At 38.7% G+C, this 15,097-nt stretch overlaps 1 protein-coding gene and 1 long non-coding RNA gene across 3 annotated transcripts in view; one reads left to right on the top strand and one right to left on the bottom strand.

The window, feature by feature from the left end:
* Nucleotides 1-15,097, top strand: part of C3H5orf51 (chromosome 3 C5orf51 homolog) — a 40,674-nt gene that overhangs the window by 5,546 nt on the left and 20,031 nt on the right. Inside the window, exons 4-7 of one of the 2 annotated variants that reach the window (XM_032337502.1) lie at nucleotides 7,115-7,188; nucleotides 12,344-12,421; nucleotides 13,698-13,886; nucleotides 14,049-14,286. In XM_032337502.1, the coding sequence (XP_032193393.1) occupies nucleotides 12,419-12,421; nucleotides 13,698-13,886; nucleotides 14,049-14,286 (430 nt within the window). In that variant the 5' untranslated portion in view covers nucleotides 7,115-7,188; nucleotides 12,344-12,418. The remainder of the gene's footprint in view (nucleotides 1-7,114; nucleotides 7,189-12,343; nucleotides 12,422-13,697; nucleotides 13,887-14,048; nucleotides 14,287-15,097) is intronic. The other variant, XM_032337503.1, reaches the window with a different exon arrangement.
* LOC116586936 lies at nucleotides 1,509-14,115 on the bottom strand. Its single transcript, XR_004284212.1, has 3 exons — nucleotides 14,042-14,115; nucleotides 2,897-2,942; nucleotides 1,509-2,264 (listed from the first exon to the last, which is right to left on the bottom strand). It is a non-coding gene; the product is annotated as an uncharacterized LOC116586936 (long non-coding RNA).

Below are 15,097 nucleotides of genomic sequence, written 5' to 3'. Positions count from 1 at the left end.
CAAGAAGTAACCAATATGGGGGCGCCTGGGTGGCTCAGTGGGTTAAAGCCTCTGCCTTCGGCTCAGGTCATGATCTCAGGGTCCTGGGATCGAGTCCCGCATCGGGCTCTCTGCTCAGCAGGGAGCCTGCTTCCCTCTCTCTCTCTCTCTGCCTGCCTCTCCGTCTACTTGTGATTTCTCTCTGTCAATAAATAAATAAATAAAATCTTTAAAAAAAAAAAAAAAGAAGTAACCAATATGATTAATGATTGACTATTGAAGCAAACACTTTCTGCTACTTTTAAGCTTCTGATCGGCTTTAATTGAAACAGATTTTAAGGATTTTAGGGCAAGCTGTAGTATAAATCAGAATTTTCTTAGTATTGTGCACCCAAAAGAAAAACAAAAACAAGAAAACCATCAGGCATAACTCCATGGTTGTGAAGTTTTTGTTCATCAAAAGAGTTTTGTTATCTTCATTGACTTCATTTATAACAGAAAAAATATTTCACAATTAAAATGAAAAAAATCATTTAAATTATAAAGTACCACTTTTATGATATTTTTAATATTATAAAATGTATGTTTATTATATATTATATAATATTTTGTATTTGTTTTACAATATTTGGGTTATAAATACATTTTTACTTTAAAGTAAATGTTTACTAATTATTTGGGTTATAAATGCAATTTTATTTAAAAGTAAACTATGGCAGCCCACATTCTGCTCCCTGTACATACCAAGGGCCTTTTGACATGGAGTCTTTGCTCATGCCTTTTTTCCTATTATTAAAATAAAATGCAAAGAGGAGACCCAACTTGAAAATTCCCTAAGCAAACAAAATCATTTAAGCCATGTAAGCAAGACTAAATCCTGTTTAATTAATGTAAGTGAAACTTAGGACATTTCTTATAAATGCCTCTGATAATCATAAAATAAACAAACCATCTTCCTAAAATGGTATAAGATAGTCACTTATAATTTTTATTAAGGTATAATTGACATATAACATTATTTTAGTTTCAGTTATACAACATAATGATCTAGTTAACAGCCACCACCACATACAAACAGCATGTATTTTCTTGTAATGAGATCTTAAAAATTACATACAATATAGTATTATTAGTTACAGTCACCATGCTATACCTTACACCCCATGATTTATTTATTTTATAATTGGATGTCTGTAATTTTTGACTCCCTTAACCCATTTTCCCTATTCCCTACCCCTTCTGGCAACCAGCATTCTGTTTCTATGACTTTGGGGAATTTTTGTTTGTTTTTCATTTTTTAGATTCCACATGCAAGTGAGATGCTAAGTATTTGTTCTTCTCTGTCTGACTTATTTTACTTAGCATAATGCCCTCAAGATTCCTCTGTGTTGTTGTAAATGGCAACAATTTCTTTTTTATGACTGAATTTTGTATATATCCATATACAGAAGATGTATATATATACATATGTATAAAACAATATATCACATTTTCTTTATCCATTCATCCATTGATGAACACATAGACACAGGTTGCTTCCTTGCCTTGGCTATTATGAATTATGCTGTGTGAACATGGAGATGCTTGTAACTTTTGAGTTAGTGTTTTCTTTTCCTTTGAATACCCAGAAGTAGAATTGTGGGACCATATGATATTTCTATTTTTAATTTCTTGAGAAAACTTCATCCTGTTTTCCACGGTGGCTGTATGAATTCATATTCCCACCAGCAAACCACAAGGTTTCCCTTTTCTCCACATCCTTGCCAACACTTATTATTTTTTGTTTTTTGATAACAGCTGTTCTGACTGGCATGACTCAATGTCGTTTTGATTTTTGCATTTTCCTGATGGTTAGTGATGTTGAGCACCTTTTCATGTACCCTGTTGACTGGATGATTGATTATTTATTTATTTATTTATTTATTTTTGTGACACCATCCTCTAGTTGTGCTCTAAGAAAACTACTAATGCCTGCAATAATATATTTCAGAAAAATGCTGTCAAGACATTGTGATACCCTTTATTTCTGTATTATGTTCCATGTTTATTATTTTAGCTGCTCAGTAGAGCAGAATTCAAGGTCACTTATCCAGGCATAAGGAACCAATTCATTATATTATAGTACATCCTTTTTGAAAGTTTTATTTTGCCACCACTAAAAAGTAAAAATTTCAAGCGTGTGTGGAAATGTTAAGGATAATTGTAAAAAGCAGAATTCAAACTGTATAACGATCACAGCTGTGTGTCATATAGTTTCACATACGGCCAAAAACTGGAAAAGACCACTGAAAAAATGAAAAAAAAATTCATATAATGAGAGCAGGACTTTAGGTATTTTCTGTCATTGTTTAAAATATTATGTAACTTCTAATTGACTTTTTTTTATTATAAACATATATTTTTTATCCCAGGGGTACAGGTCTGTGAATCGCCAGGTTTACACACTTCACAGCACTCACCAAAGCACATACCCTCCCCAATGTCCATAACCCCACCCCCCTTCTCCCAACCCCCTTCCCCCCAGCAACCCTCAGTGTGTTTTAATAGCACATACATACAGGTTTTTTTAAGGTTTTATTTATTTGACAGAGAGAGAGACAGTGAGAGAGAGAATACAGGCAGAGGGAGTGATAGAGGGCGATGCAGGCTTCACGGGGATCAGGGAGCCTGATGTGGGGCTTGATCCCAGGATTCTGGGATCACAATCCAAGCCGAAGGCAGACAATTAAGGACTGAGCTACCCAGGCATCCCTATACATAGAGTTTTGATGTGAGTTCAAAATACCCTTATTTCAGGATCTCAAGGTATTTGTACCACTATATTCATTGCAGCATTATTCACAATAGCCAAGATGTGGAAGCAAGAGAAATATCCATTCACGGATAAATGGATAAAGAAAATGTGATATATACATACCTTACAAAAGAAGGAGATCCTGCCATATGTAACATGATGAATGCACCTGGAGGACAATTGAAGTAATGCTAATTGAAGTATGCTAATTGAAGTAAGTCAGCCACAGACAAATACTGTAAGATTCCACTTATATGAGGTATCTAAAAACAGTCAAATTCATAAAAGTAGAATGATGGCTGCCAGGGACTCAGGGAGGGGGGGAACGTGGGAGTTGCTATCCAACATGTGTAGAGTTTCACATATACACAATGAGTAAGTTCTAGAGTTCTGCTGTACAACACTGTGCATGTAGTTAATAATACTGTATTGTGCAGTCAAAAATGTGTTAAGAGGATCTATCTCATGTGAAGTGTTCTTTTTCTTTTTTTTTAAAGGTTTTATTTATTTATTTGGCAGAGGGAGAGAGAGATCACAGGTAGACAGAGAGGCAGGCAAAGAGAGAGGGGAAGCAGGCTCCCTGCTGAGCAGAGTGCCCCATGCGGGACTCTATCCCAGGACCTTGAGATCATGACCTGAGCTGGAGGCAGAGGCTTAACCACTGAGCCACATATGTTTATGTATATAAACATATACATGTTTATATACTTCCTGTGTATAATATTTATATGTATTCATATGTATATACATAAAAATATATATTTCCAGTTTGGTTACTAACTTTGCCTTCTCCAGTTCTAACCCGGGAATCCAGAGGAGCATTTCAGGAGACTAAACATTGTGTTTCACATCACACACTAATCATTCCTGTGGCGACCCACAATGGAATGGCAGTGCTAATCTTCCAACGTGTATTTCTCTATAGATGAATGGGGGTGGCAGCCTTCAAAGAAAAAAACCTACATGTACTTCAGTGATAAAAAGCTATTAAGTTGGAAAATAAATAAATCAACATGATAAACATCTCCCCACTTAAAAATTATTAATGGATACTAGCCAGTTCCCTGTAGGCTTGAGCTGTGACTTGAAACATGGCTACCCTCCAGGCATATCTACACTGGGTTTTCTGCCTATCTCAGAGTAGCCTGCTGTCTCCTTTATTGATGTCTAACAAAACACTTCTGCTAAAAGGACAGAATGGACAAATATTACTGATGAGTCCTAGAGCATAACCAGTCTAAAAGTGTTAAAGTGCTATTTTACTAGAATGCAGTTAGGAAAGTACTGGGAGGAATTCACAGATATCTTTACCTAGAGATACTACACAGCGGTCATAAAGAATAAGAGGGATCTACATGTACTTACAGAAAAACTTCACCAGGATATATTTTGAAGAAATCAAGTTGCAGAATAATGTGTATTATGTGATTTCATTTATGTAAAGAGGAATAAACCAAAATTATATATTTGTGATATTCATATGGAAATTAATAGAAAGATATCTGAAAAAAACAAACAGTGGTTATTCTAGAAGGTTAGAGAGAGTAGGAGTCCAAAGTGAAGACAAATTTATAATTTTCCATCTATATGCATTGCCTTGTTTTAATTTTTACTGTAGGTGATTGTATACTATTTGTGTAATTTTTTAAATTAATCATTATCCAATAAAATTTCTTAAGCTCTTAATTATGCAGACTTTGAAATATTAAAAAGAATGACACATTTCAATATCTCCAAGACATTGAAAAGTCAAAAAATCAGATTAAAGCTCTATGACAGTAAGAATCTACAAAAAAAAGAAAAATTGCTTTTGTTTATTCATGAATGCCCAGGAGAGTATTTATAGAAATTTCAATAGGAGTTACTTTTATTTCAGGTGATTTGACTTTATTCTTTATGCTGTTATAATTAATACTCTTATTTCATTGTGGATAGAAAGTTATATAACCTCCACCTTCTTTTTGAAATATCTATAAATATCTGTTCCTGAAGAGGTGATAAAAACAATTTTAAAATTTGAAGTTATCAGACATTTGTTCTAGAGCAGGTTCTCGTCTATACAGCAGCAGTATAAGAAGAAATGAGATATATTCCCTTTCATGGGACAAGAAGTCTAGTTCTGTTTTGTTTTATTTATTTATTTGATAGAGTGAGTGAGAAAGAGAGAGAAGGAGCAGGGGTAAGGGTAGAGGGAGAAGGAGAAGCAGACCCCCCACTGAGCAGGGAGCCTGACATGGGGCTCTATCCCAGGACCCCAGGATCATGACCAGATCCAAAGGCAGACGCTTAACTGACTGAGCTGCCCAGGAACCCCTAGACGTCTAGTTTTTCTAAGAAATATTTCTTTGGCATTGCTTAGAAAAGAGCTAGAATCTAATGATTTGGAAACAAGAGAGTCATGTTCTTGTCATAATGAAATGAATAAATTAAAAGTAATATCTTGTGTTTTAGAATAATCTGTGGCCCTCTTCTCTGACAATAATTGGATAGGTATGCAATAATAATTGAATTGTCTATTGAAAGTCAATCCTAGTAATAATAAAACTGGACTCTCTGCATGTAAGAGAAGGCTTATTTTTACATCTTTTTAGTTGAAGGGTGGGGCAGGAAGAGAAACAGAAGTATTCCCCATAGCCAGATCTTTTGTAAGGGTACCATTCAAATCATGATAAAAGGAAAATATTAAAATTATAAATATATATGTCACTAACATCAGAGTGCCAAATAAATAAACAAAGAGAGAAACAGACCATTGAATAGTAATAGAGACTCCAATATTCAAATTTAAATAATGGATAGTATAACTAGGTAAAAATATCAAAAGACTTATCAACTGATTTTCAACAAAGGTGCCAGGACTAGTCAATGGGCAAGAAATAGTCTTTCCAAGAACTGGATATCCACAAGCAGAATTAAGTTGGACCCTTTATTCATACCAGAAGCAAAAATTAATGCAAAATGGATCAAAGACCTAAATGTAAAATGAGCTAAACTATAAAATCCCCAGAAGACACAGATGAATTTCATGACCTCAGATTTGGTGATGGGTTCTTAGAAAAAAAAGAAAAGCAAAAAAACATGAGCAGCAAAAGAAAAAGGACAGCATTAAGAAAGTGAAAAATCACCTATGGAATAGGAAAATATAGGAGAAAATCATACATCTCACAAATGATTTCTATTTGGAATATATAAAGAGCTCTTACAAGTCAATAATAAAAATTTTAATGGCCCATTTAAAAATGTACAAAGGCTCTGGATAGACATTTCTTCAAAGATACACAAATGGCCAATAAGCACATGAAAAGATACTCAACACAATTATTCCTTAGGGAAATCCACATCAAAAGCACGATACCAGTTACACCAGTAACATCCCAGTAGGATGACTAAAATCAAAAAGTGAAGTAATAGGAAATGTTGGTGAGAATGTTAGGAAAATAGAACCCTAACATAGTGGTGGGAAAGTAAAATGGAAAACAGTCTGGCAGTCTGTCAAACAAACATAGAGTTACCATATGACACAGCAGTTCATTTCTTACCCTAAAAAAGTGAAAACATAGGGCCACAAAAAACTTATACAGAAATGTTTATAGCAATATTAACTGCCAGAGGTGAAAACAACCCAAGGTCCCATCAACTGATGAATAAACAAAATGTGGTATATCCAAACAGCCGAATCTTATTTGGTAAGAAAAAGGAATGAAGTACTAATGCATGCTACAAAAATGGATTAATCTTGAAGATGTTGTATAAGCAAAAGCAGCTAGTCATAAAAGACCATATGTGATTCAATTTTTATGAAATACAGCACAAGTATAGGTCACATCCATTATCACAGAACGTTCTATTGGACAGCAGCATTCTGTCCAATAGTAATAAAAGAGCTGGCTGTCCTTTAGACATGAATAATTTCTAACAAGTCTTTTAAGAGCTGGGAGCAAACAATTAGATGTTGGATTCTTATAAGAATCGGGAATGTAAGCAGATTTGATGTCAGAAAGGAGAAGGTGATATGATAAAAACACAAAAAGTTTTTTTTTTTTCCACAAAAAGATTTGAATCTGCCACATGGCTAGCTCTGAAGACAGATGAAAGGGCTACGAGTTAGGGAACGTAAAAAATGCAGCTCTAGGAGCTGGAGAAAAACAGGAAACAGATTCTTCCCTGGAACTGCGAGAGGCAGTGTGCCCTGTTGGCACATGTTGAAACCGATTTTGGAATTCTGACCTCCAGAGCCATAAGGAAATAAATGTGTGTTGTTTTAAGCCACTGATTTTGTGGCAATCTGTGACAAATATAAACCCAATGGAGGCCTTAGCCAAGTTTCTTTGCCTTTTCTAGGTTCTGGATTTTTTCTAGGCTACTCACATTCCTTGGTTCATCACCCCCTTTCTCCATCTCCAAAGTTGGCAAAGGTGAGTCCAGTTCTCCTCTGGCATCACTCTAACGTCTGCCTCCCTCTTCCACTTTTCACCCTTGTGATTATAACAGGTTCACCCAGATAATCCAGGGTAACATCCCTATTTTAAGATCAGCTGATTAGCAGTCTCAATTCCATCTGCAACTTACTCTTCCTTTGCCATGTAAGGTAACTTTCACAGATTCTAGAAATTAGGATGTGGATGTGTTTGTGGGACTATTGCTGTATCTATATCTACCACAATGGGCCAATTATCCTTTTAATAAAATCGAATATATTGGGGGCGCCTAGGTGGCTCATTGGGTTAAAGCCTCTGCCTTCCGCTCAGGTCATGATCCCAGGGTCCTGCTTCCCCCGCCCTCTTCTCTGCCTGCTTCTCTGCCTACTTGTTATCTCTCTCTCTGCCAAGAAGATAAATAAAATCTTTAAAAAAATAAAATAAAATTGAATATATTAATCAAGACTTTGGGTGGATAGTTGCTCACCTCTCCTTGGAAAGGAAAGGAGGTAGAATATTCAGAACTTTGCGTCTGTTTCGGTGGAACTGGAATGGGGCTGAGTGAATAGGATTCAAGAATGATTCCAAGATAGGAGCTGGGGTATCACAGATGGGGTAGGAAATGATAATCCCTGGATTGGATATTTTAAATTTGAAATACCTATGGCATTTACAGCTGAAATGCCCAGTAAGTGATTTCATATAACAGTATATGGAAGTATGAAGCTCAATGAAGAGGTTTAGGTTGGAGATAGGATAGATTTGGGTGTCATTGTATACATTGTATACATGATGGCCAAATCATGAGAGTGAGAAATGTTAAACAGAGCAGAAACGATGTGAGAAGTAAGAAGAGGAGATGGTGTTCGAACCCAGGTCTCTCATAGTCTGAGGGCACAGTTGGTAACTAGTGTGATATAAAGCATCCCCAAAGGGCCAGTGGTTTTGGAAAGTGGAGAGATGGGCAAGAAGGTGAGAGTGGTGGAATGATCAGAGATCTAGGAACCAAGAGAAAGGAGGTTCTAATTTCTACTCTGCCACTCGCTACTTGTGGGAAATTAAACAAGTCATGTAACTTTTCCTGAGTTTCAGGTTTTTACCTATGAAGTATGGAAAATATTTATATCTACCTGCTTCACTGAGTTGTTGAGACTTAGAGATAAGGTGCAAGAATTTTCTGGGAATTTAAAAGTGCTATACAAATATAATTTATTTGAAGAGTAAAATAATTCCTTTTGTTCTTTTTTTTAAAGATTTTTATTTATTCTTTTGATAGCAAGAGAGAGAAAGGACAAGCTGGGAGGGGGGCAGAGGTCGAGAGAGAAGGAGGCCTTCTCGGGGCAGGGAGACTAGTGTGGGCTTTATCCAAGGACCGTGAGATCCTGACCTGAGCCATAAGCAGACACTTAACTGATTGAGCCACCCAGGCACCCCAAGTAATTCTTTTCTGATACCACTACCACTCTGATTTACTATGTGAGCTCTAAGTCATGCTGTATGGACCAAAATGTGTTTTTGCCTCAAAATCTGAATTAGAAAAAAATCACATATGTTATATTAACACATACACACACAAGATATATTATGCAGGATATATGTACTGGTATGGTGGAGGGGGTTTGGTAAGACTGAAAAAAACAATAGAAGACTATCTGCACAATACCACTGGTGTTAAGCCATAAATTGTGCTCAGATTAACTGAGCAAGGGTGTATTGGCCTTTTAGATAATTTTCTGTTAGGGACTTGAAGAATCTGAAGTTTTTAATCTTCTGTATCCATTTAGGAAAACTGGTTATAACTCACTGGGAATAGAAATAAAGGACTTATTAAGACCATGAAGGCCAGGTGGGACAGGAATGAGGAAGGAAAAGCCAGACAGAAGAGGCTGCTTAAAACCATGTTAGAGCATCACCTAGAACCTCCTGTGTATCTGTCGTTATGGGAGAGCAAGATTTTCTTTCTGGCAGTGATCTCAATCTCTCTGCTTTTCAGACATCGTAGGCTTGGCAAAGGGATCAGGGATCATACAATAGTGAACATTTGTGATTTTGCTGCTCAGTAGCCTCTGATCCACCCTTTTCTGTGTACCGACAGTTTTTAAAATAAACTTCCTTTCTTTGCTTTCAGGTCTAACAGTTTGGCAGGGAGGGTGAACCCACCTGCTCCAAGGGACAGTGATCCCCTGGGGACAGTAATGGCCTTAGGGATGAGCAGCTGATCACATTCAGGCGTGTGAGGACCAGGCTCTTAGATTTTGTTCTGGTTGTTAGATTAAGGCTCTTTTTTTTTTTTTTTTTTAAAGATTTTATTTATCCATTTGACAGAGAGAGATCACAAGCAGGCAGAGAGGCAGGCAGAGAGAGAGGAGGAAGCAGGCTCCCCGCTGAGCAGAGAGCCCGATTCGGGCCTCAATCCCAAGACCCTGAGATCATGACCTGAGCAGAAGGCAGCAGCCCAACCCACTGAGCCACCCAGGCGCCCAAGGCTCTTCTTTTTGACTGGCTTATAATTTGAAGAATGGGAGCCCAATGCTGCTGGCAGCCTTTTGCCACCATTGGTACCACCTTGAAAATGGCGCCAACAGAGAACCAAAGGCAATAGGCAGTTCAAGAGAGACCTGGTTCTAATGCCTTTATTTGGGCCTCTGTTTTTCAGTTACATCATTCAGCAAATTTTTTTTTCCTGTTTTTAGCTTATGCCATTTTATGTCTAATTTCTTATCAGTTACAACAAAAAAGCTCCCAGTTGATTGTGGCTGTGTTGGAAAATATCCATTCTCATCTCTTTCCAGAGTAATGGAACTATGGTGACCAACTGTCTAATATTGAAAATCCTGTGTCTCGTGGAAGCCCTAAATTCCAGACAAACTAGGATCACTGGTCACACTAGAAGGCTCATGGGTTGCTGGGAATAAAGCTTACATTTTTCTAGCTTATTATATCCTGGTATGGCCTAGCTAGTTGGATATAAGTGGAAATGGTCAATGCAGCTTCCAGGAAATGCCCTTAGGAGGAGGGAACATGATCTGTGTTTCTTCCTTTCTACTGGCTGGAATATGAATATAAAGCCTAGACTTCCACAGACCACCTTAGATCAAGAGCTGATTTCCTTCCTTAGGAAGGAAACACTTGTGGCAGAACAACAAGATGGAAGAAATCTGGCACCCTGACACCATGGAGTGCTTATACAACTATGGACTGAAAACTTACAGATTTCTGGACTCTGAGAGAGCAATGAGCATCTGTCTTAAGCCTCTGTGGTTTTGTCTATAACTTACAACTAATTCTAATTCACTGATAGAATGTCGAATTGAAAAAAGCCCTTTCTGGTGCACCTGGGTGGCTCAGTCAGTTAAGCATCTGCCTTCAGCTCGGGTCATCATCTCAGGTTCCTGGGATGGAGCCCCACATTGGGCTCTCCATGAGTGGTGAGTCTGTTTCTCCCTCTCCCTCTGTGAGCTTTCAGTCACAAATCACAAAGTTGCGTACTGCCGTTCTCTTCCTCTAATGGTAGTTTTCTTAGATATGAGGCCTGTAATGGCTGCAGCCTTTTCACAATCAGGCTGTAGGTAAAGCCAACATACAAAAAATGCAAAGCCAAAGGACTTGCAGAGAAATGGAGCTAGGGCTGCTGATTTAAGGCAGCATTGAAGCCTGTCCTATGTCTGGGATTCATTTTCCAATTCATTTATTTCCTCATTGTTTAGCTTCTAGTTGATTTTTCTGAGAACTGCAGTCAAAATTATTCTACCTAATAGCGCCTGGATGGCTCAGTGGGTTAAACATTCCACTTGTGATTCCAGCTCAGGTCATGACCTCATGGTTGTGAGAATGACCTCCACATCTGGCTCTTTGGTGAGTGTGGAGCCTACTTAAGATGCTCTCTGTCTCTCCCCCTCTGCCCCTCCCCTTCTACAGTGTCCCTCTCTCTTTCTCTCTGCCCCAAAAAGATAAAGTCCACAATATTTAACATGGCATCAGAAGCCTTGCCTGATATGCCCCTACTAACATATACCCATTCTGTATTTTTTTTTTATTGTGGGCAACAGAAACTGACTCTAATTAGTTTCAGGATAAAGATATGGGAAATTATCAAGAAAAAGTTATCAAGAAAAAGTTGAGATATGGGAAATTATCAAGAAATTATCGAGAAAAAATTATCAAGAAAAAGTTGAGTAACCAAGATTTAGGGAGCCAAAGAAACCCAAGTCCTCCCCTAGGAACCTCTGTAGCAGCAGATGGGTTTCTCCCTGGAGCACTGACATTAGTATGATTAGTCCTGTCTCTGTGCTTCTCTCTTCAGTGTTTCAAATTACCTGTAGAAAGAATCTGATTGACTTGGTTTCTGTCCGATTTTTACCTCTGGATCTATTATCTACCATTCGATCTATCTCCACAAAGGCCATTCTGTCTTGTTTATTACCATACACCTGTGCCTGGTATTAAGTAGGTGCTCATTAAACATTGAATTAATGAGCAACTAATTGAATAAATGAATTGGCCATGGCCAGAAGACGGGGTCAATTAATATAGATATTGCCAACAGAAGCTCACTCCAGGGTTTGAAGTTTATTTCCATGGTTATGAGTGGGGCATCCACCTTAAGAGATAGCCTTAAAGCTCACCTTGTTCCACTTTCCCCCTCACACTAGGACCATTTGGCTTCCTTCCATTCCTCCAAACTGCCAAGCAATTTCCAAACTTAGAGTCATTGCATATGCTGTTACTGTTCTGGTTATAGATTTATTGACTATGAGCTCTAAATTTATCCTGTTTTGCCTCTTCTATGAGTAAAATAAATGAATGAATGGGCCCTTTAAGTATTTTTTGGTAAGCTGATATGATGTTAAACATTGTCAGTAGAGGGAACTAGAGAGACACTGCAAGAGACAAAAAGTCTTCCTGGTCCAAAATTTGATTAAACTTAATTAATTTCCTTTTAGCTAATTGGATTTTATCCAATTGTATATTAGCAATGAGGATAATGGTACAAATAGATCAATCATTTATTTTAGAAGATAATTTGGTAGATTCATAATGAGTTATTAATTTCTTTGAGAAGTTTTTAAAATCTAGCATATTTTTACAGGTTTTTTTAAAAAAAAATATAACTTATAAAGTTGGAGAAAATTACTCATATTTTCTTTTTTAGGACAGGGTTTCTTTGGCTTCAAGTATTTTCTTCAGTGCCTTTCGTAGTGGGGCTGGCTGTTACCTGTTTATATCTATGGTGAGACACTCTTCTTCAGATGCTTACTTTGGTATGGTCTTGCACAAATCACAATATTGTGTACTGTAGGGTTTGGAGAAGTTCACAGTCAAATTCTGCCCAATTTCTTCATCTGGAAATGAAGGGCTGTACTATATGCTCTCACATCCCTTTCAGCTCTCTGAAAACAAGCACATACTTGATTTATTGGTTGAGCAATAATTCCCAGTGCCAAGTATGCTTTCTACTAAAAGTCCATGGTTGTTGAATGAATTATTGGAATCGTAAATTTATTTAAAATAAACACCGAGGGGCGCCTGGGTGGCTCAGTGGGTTAAAGCCTCTGCCTTCGGCTCAGGTCATGATCCCAGGGTCCTGGGATCGAGCCCCGCATCAGGCTGTCCGCTCCGCGGAGAGCCTGCTTCCTCCTCTCTCTCTCTCTCTGCCTATTTTCTGATCTCTGTCTGTCAAATAAATAAATAAAATAAAATAAAATAAAATAAACACCGAGGTACCAAATGCTTATTAGAGTTTTGATTCTTTAGCCATACTGATCATAAAATGCAAACTTCCTGGCCTTTACATGCATGACAAGAGAGTAATTTACTGACAAGATAACATAGAATCTTAAACTAATAAACATCTGAATACTTACGATTCCTGTCCATCCACTATGTTTAGAGTGAACTGAAGGAGAAAGAAGCTGTTATAAAGATCAACTAAGAAGCCACTGTGATTAATCATTTATAAATCACAACACTATCACATTCCCTATTTTTAGTATTGCCTATTAAAGAAAAACTATCTTTCATAAAAAGTAAGATAGAATAGAAATTTTTCAAGATGTACTTTGTCCAAATAAAAAACTAAACACGAGTTAAGATTTGTTTGGAAAGAGGCAAGAATATAGAGAATGAAAAGTAGACATTAGACTCGTAGACTAAGTGCTTTAAAATTCATTCTTGAGAGGATGAACTTCACACATAAAGAGCACATTGAGGGTTGAGGTGTGTGGCAGTGGAACTTTTTGTAAATGCAAAATTTTGGTGCTACTGGACGCGAGACGGTTAAAGTACATTAATACAAGCCAGCCAACGCAGTTCAGAAATAAAACAAACCCAGGTGCTAAAATTAAAGATTTGGAAAAGCGACACTCAACAAGCAGACTAGGAACGCCCACTAGTATTTGGAGCGCCCCACCCAGACACACAATAACCCCTTGAAGACTTTTATGTGCCGCAAAGGGGCTGTCAGGCTTTCCATTTCTGACCAGGAGGTTATAATCATTTTATTTTAGGCAACGCCCTCACTACAAGGCCAAATGAGGACAACCCAACTTCCAAAGCTTCCCGTCTGCCCTACAGACTACAGCCGCCTCGGGCCAGAGACCCAACAGCGAGATCCGCCAGCCAACCACCTCCAGCCAGTCGCATCCACCCTCTCCTCCCAGCGCCCGCAGAGAAAGCTGGCTTCCCATTGGGCCAACGTGAGGGCGTGGACAGCTCCCCGATTGGTTTGGAGGAGGGGGCGGGAGAGAGGCGTACTCTGACGTCATGCTCTCCGCTAAAGTATACCTCTTGCTCCGGGCTATGGGAGGGAGGGGAAGTCCGAAAGGGAGAAAATAAGCGGTAGTTTATTTACCCGCCAGTGTAAGCCCTCTTACGGAGCGGGGGTTCCGTCCCAGCAGCCAGGCGAGCTCCGCCCTCACGCCCCGCCTGCGCCGGGAAATCAGGTGACCGCGGGCTGGCGCAGTCACGTGGCTGGGGCGCGCCCGCCCGTTGTGGCCATGGCGGCCGCTGGTTCCAGTGTGGTGAGGCGAGTGGAAGAGCTCGGGGACCTGGCTCAGGCCCACATACAGCAGCTCAGCGAAGCCGCCGGCGAAGATGGTGAGGGAGCCGAGGAGAGGGGGGCGGGCGGGCCGGCCGGCCATAGTTCAAAGCTGGCACTCTGTGGCGGTAGAGGCTGGAGGCTTCGGCCTGTGGTCAGTATAGTTCCCAGACCAGAGCTCCCCAGGGTGCTGGGCTTCTGAGCCTCGCTGCAGGGTCGCTTGTCCCCCTCCAGGAACTCACGTTCCCTTATGCTAGGGCATTTGCGTCGAAACTGCATCTTTTCATAACCCATGACAACCGCTTGCATCTCAAATCTGTGCTGCTTGTCTTTATCTTGCTAGCGACTGGGAAAAGGTTAAGATCTGGATAAAAGTATAGAAGTTTAAATGAGTGTTTGAAGGTGTCTGGTAGTACACAAATCAGCAGTGGTTGTTTTGGATGCAGTGAAGATAGCTAGACGCGCCTACCAGTTCCACTTTTTCATTGCTACGTTACACATTTCTTCTGATTTGGATTCTGAATCCAACTGTAAATGGTATTCTACGGAAGAGCTTTACATTGGGATAGTTTAGATGATTCTTTCATATACATCATCTCAGTTCTCATAAGGGCTCTGTTAGGATTAGAACACTTGTTTGGAAGTGTCTAAATGGTTTTCTTCGGACAGACTGGCTTAGAGAATTACCTGGACTGTTACTTATTATTATTATTTATTTATTTATTTATAAATTTATTTTTTTCGACTTTTAGTTTTAAGTCCAATTCTCTTTTATTACATTTCAGCTTCCTATAGTTTCTACATTATTTTCTTTTTGAGTTTTGAGCCATTATGCAGGTAGGTTTTTAAATTTTTGTGGACTCATTGTCA

Source organism: Mustela erminea, chromosome 3 (assembly GCF_009829155.1).
Source record: "Mustela erminea isolate mMusErm1 chromosome 3, mMusErm1.Pri, whole genome shotgun sequence".
Classification (NCBI taxonomy): domain Eukaryota; kingdom Metazoa; phylum Chordata; class Mammalia; order Carnivora; family Mustelidae; genus Mustela; species Mustela erminea.
This window is presented reverse-complemented; position numbering and strand designations above follow the sequence as displayed.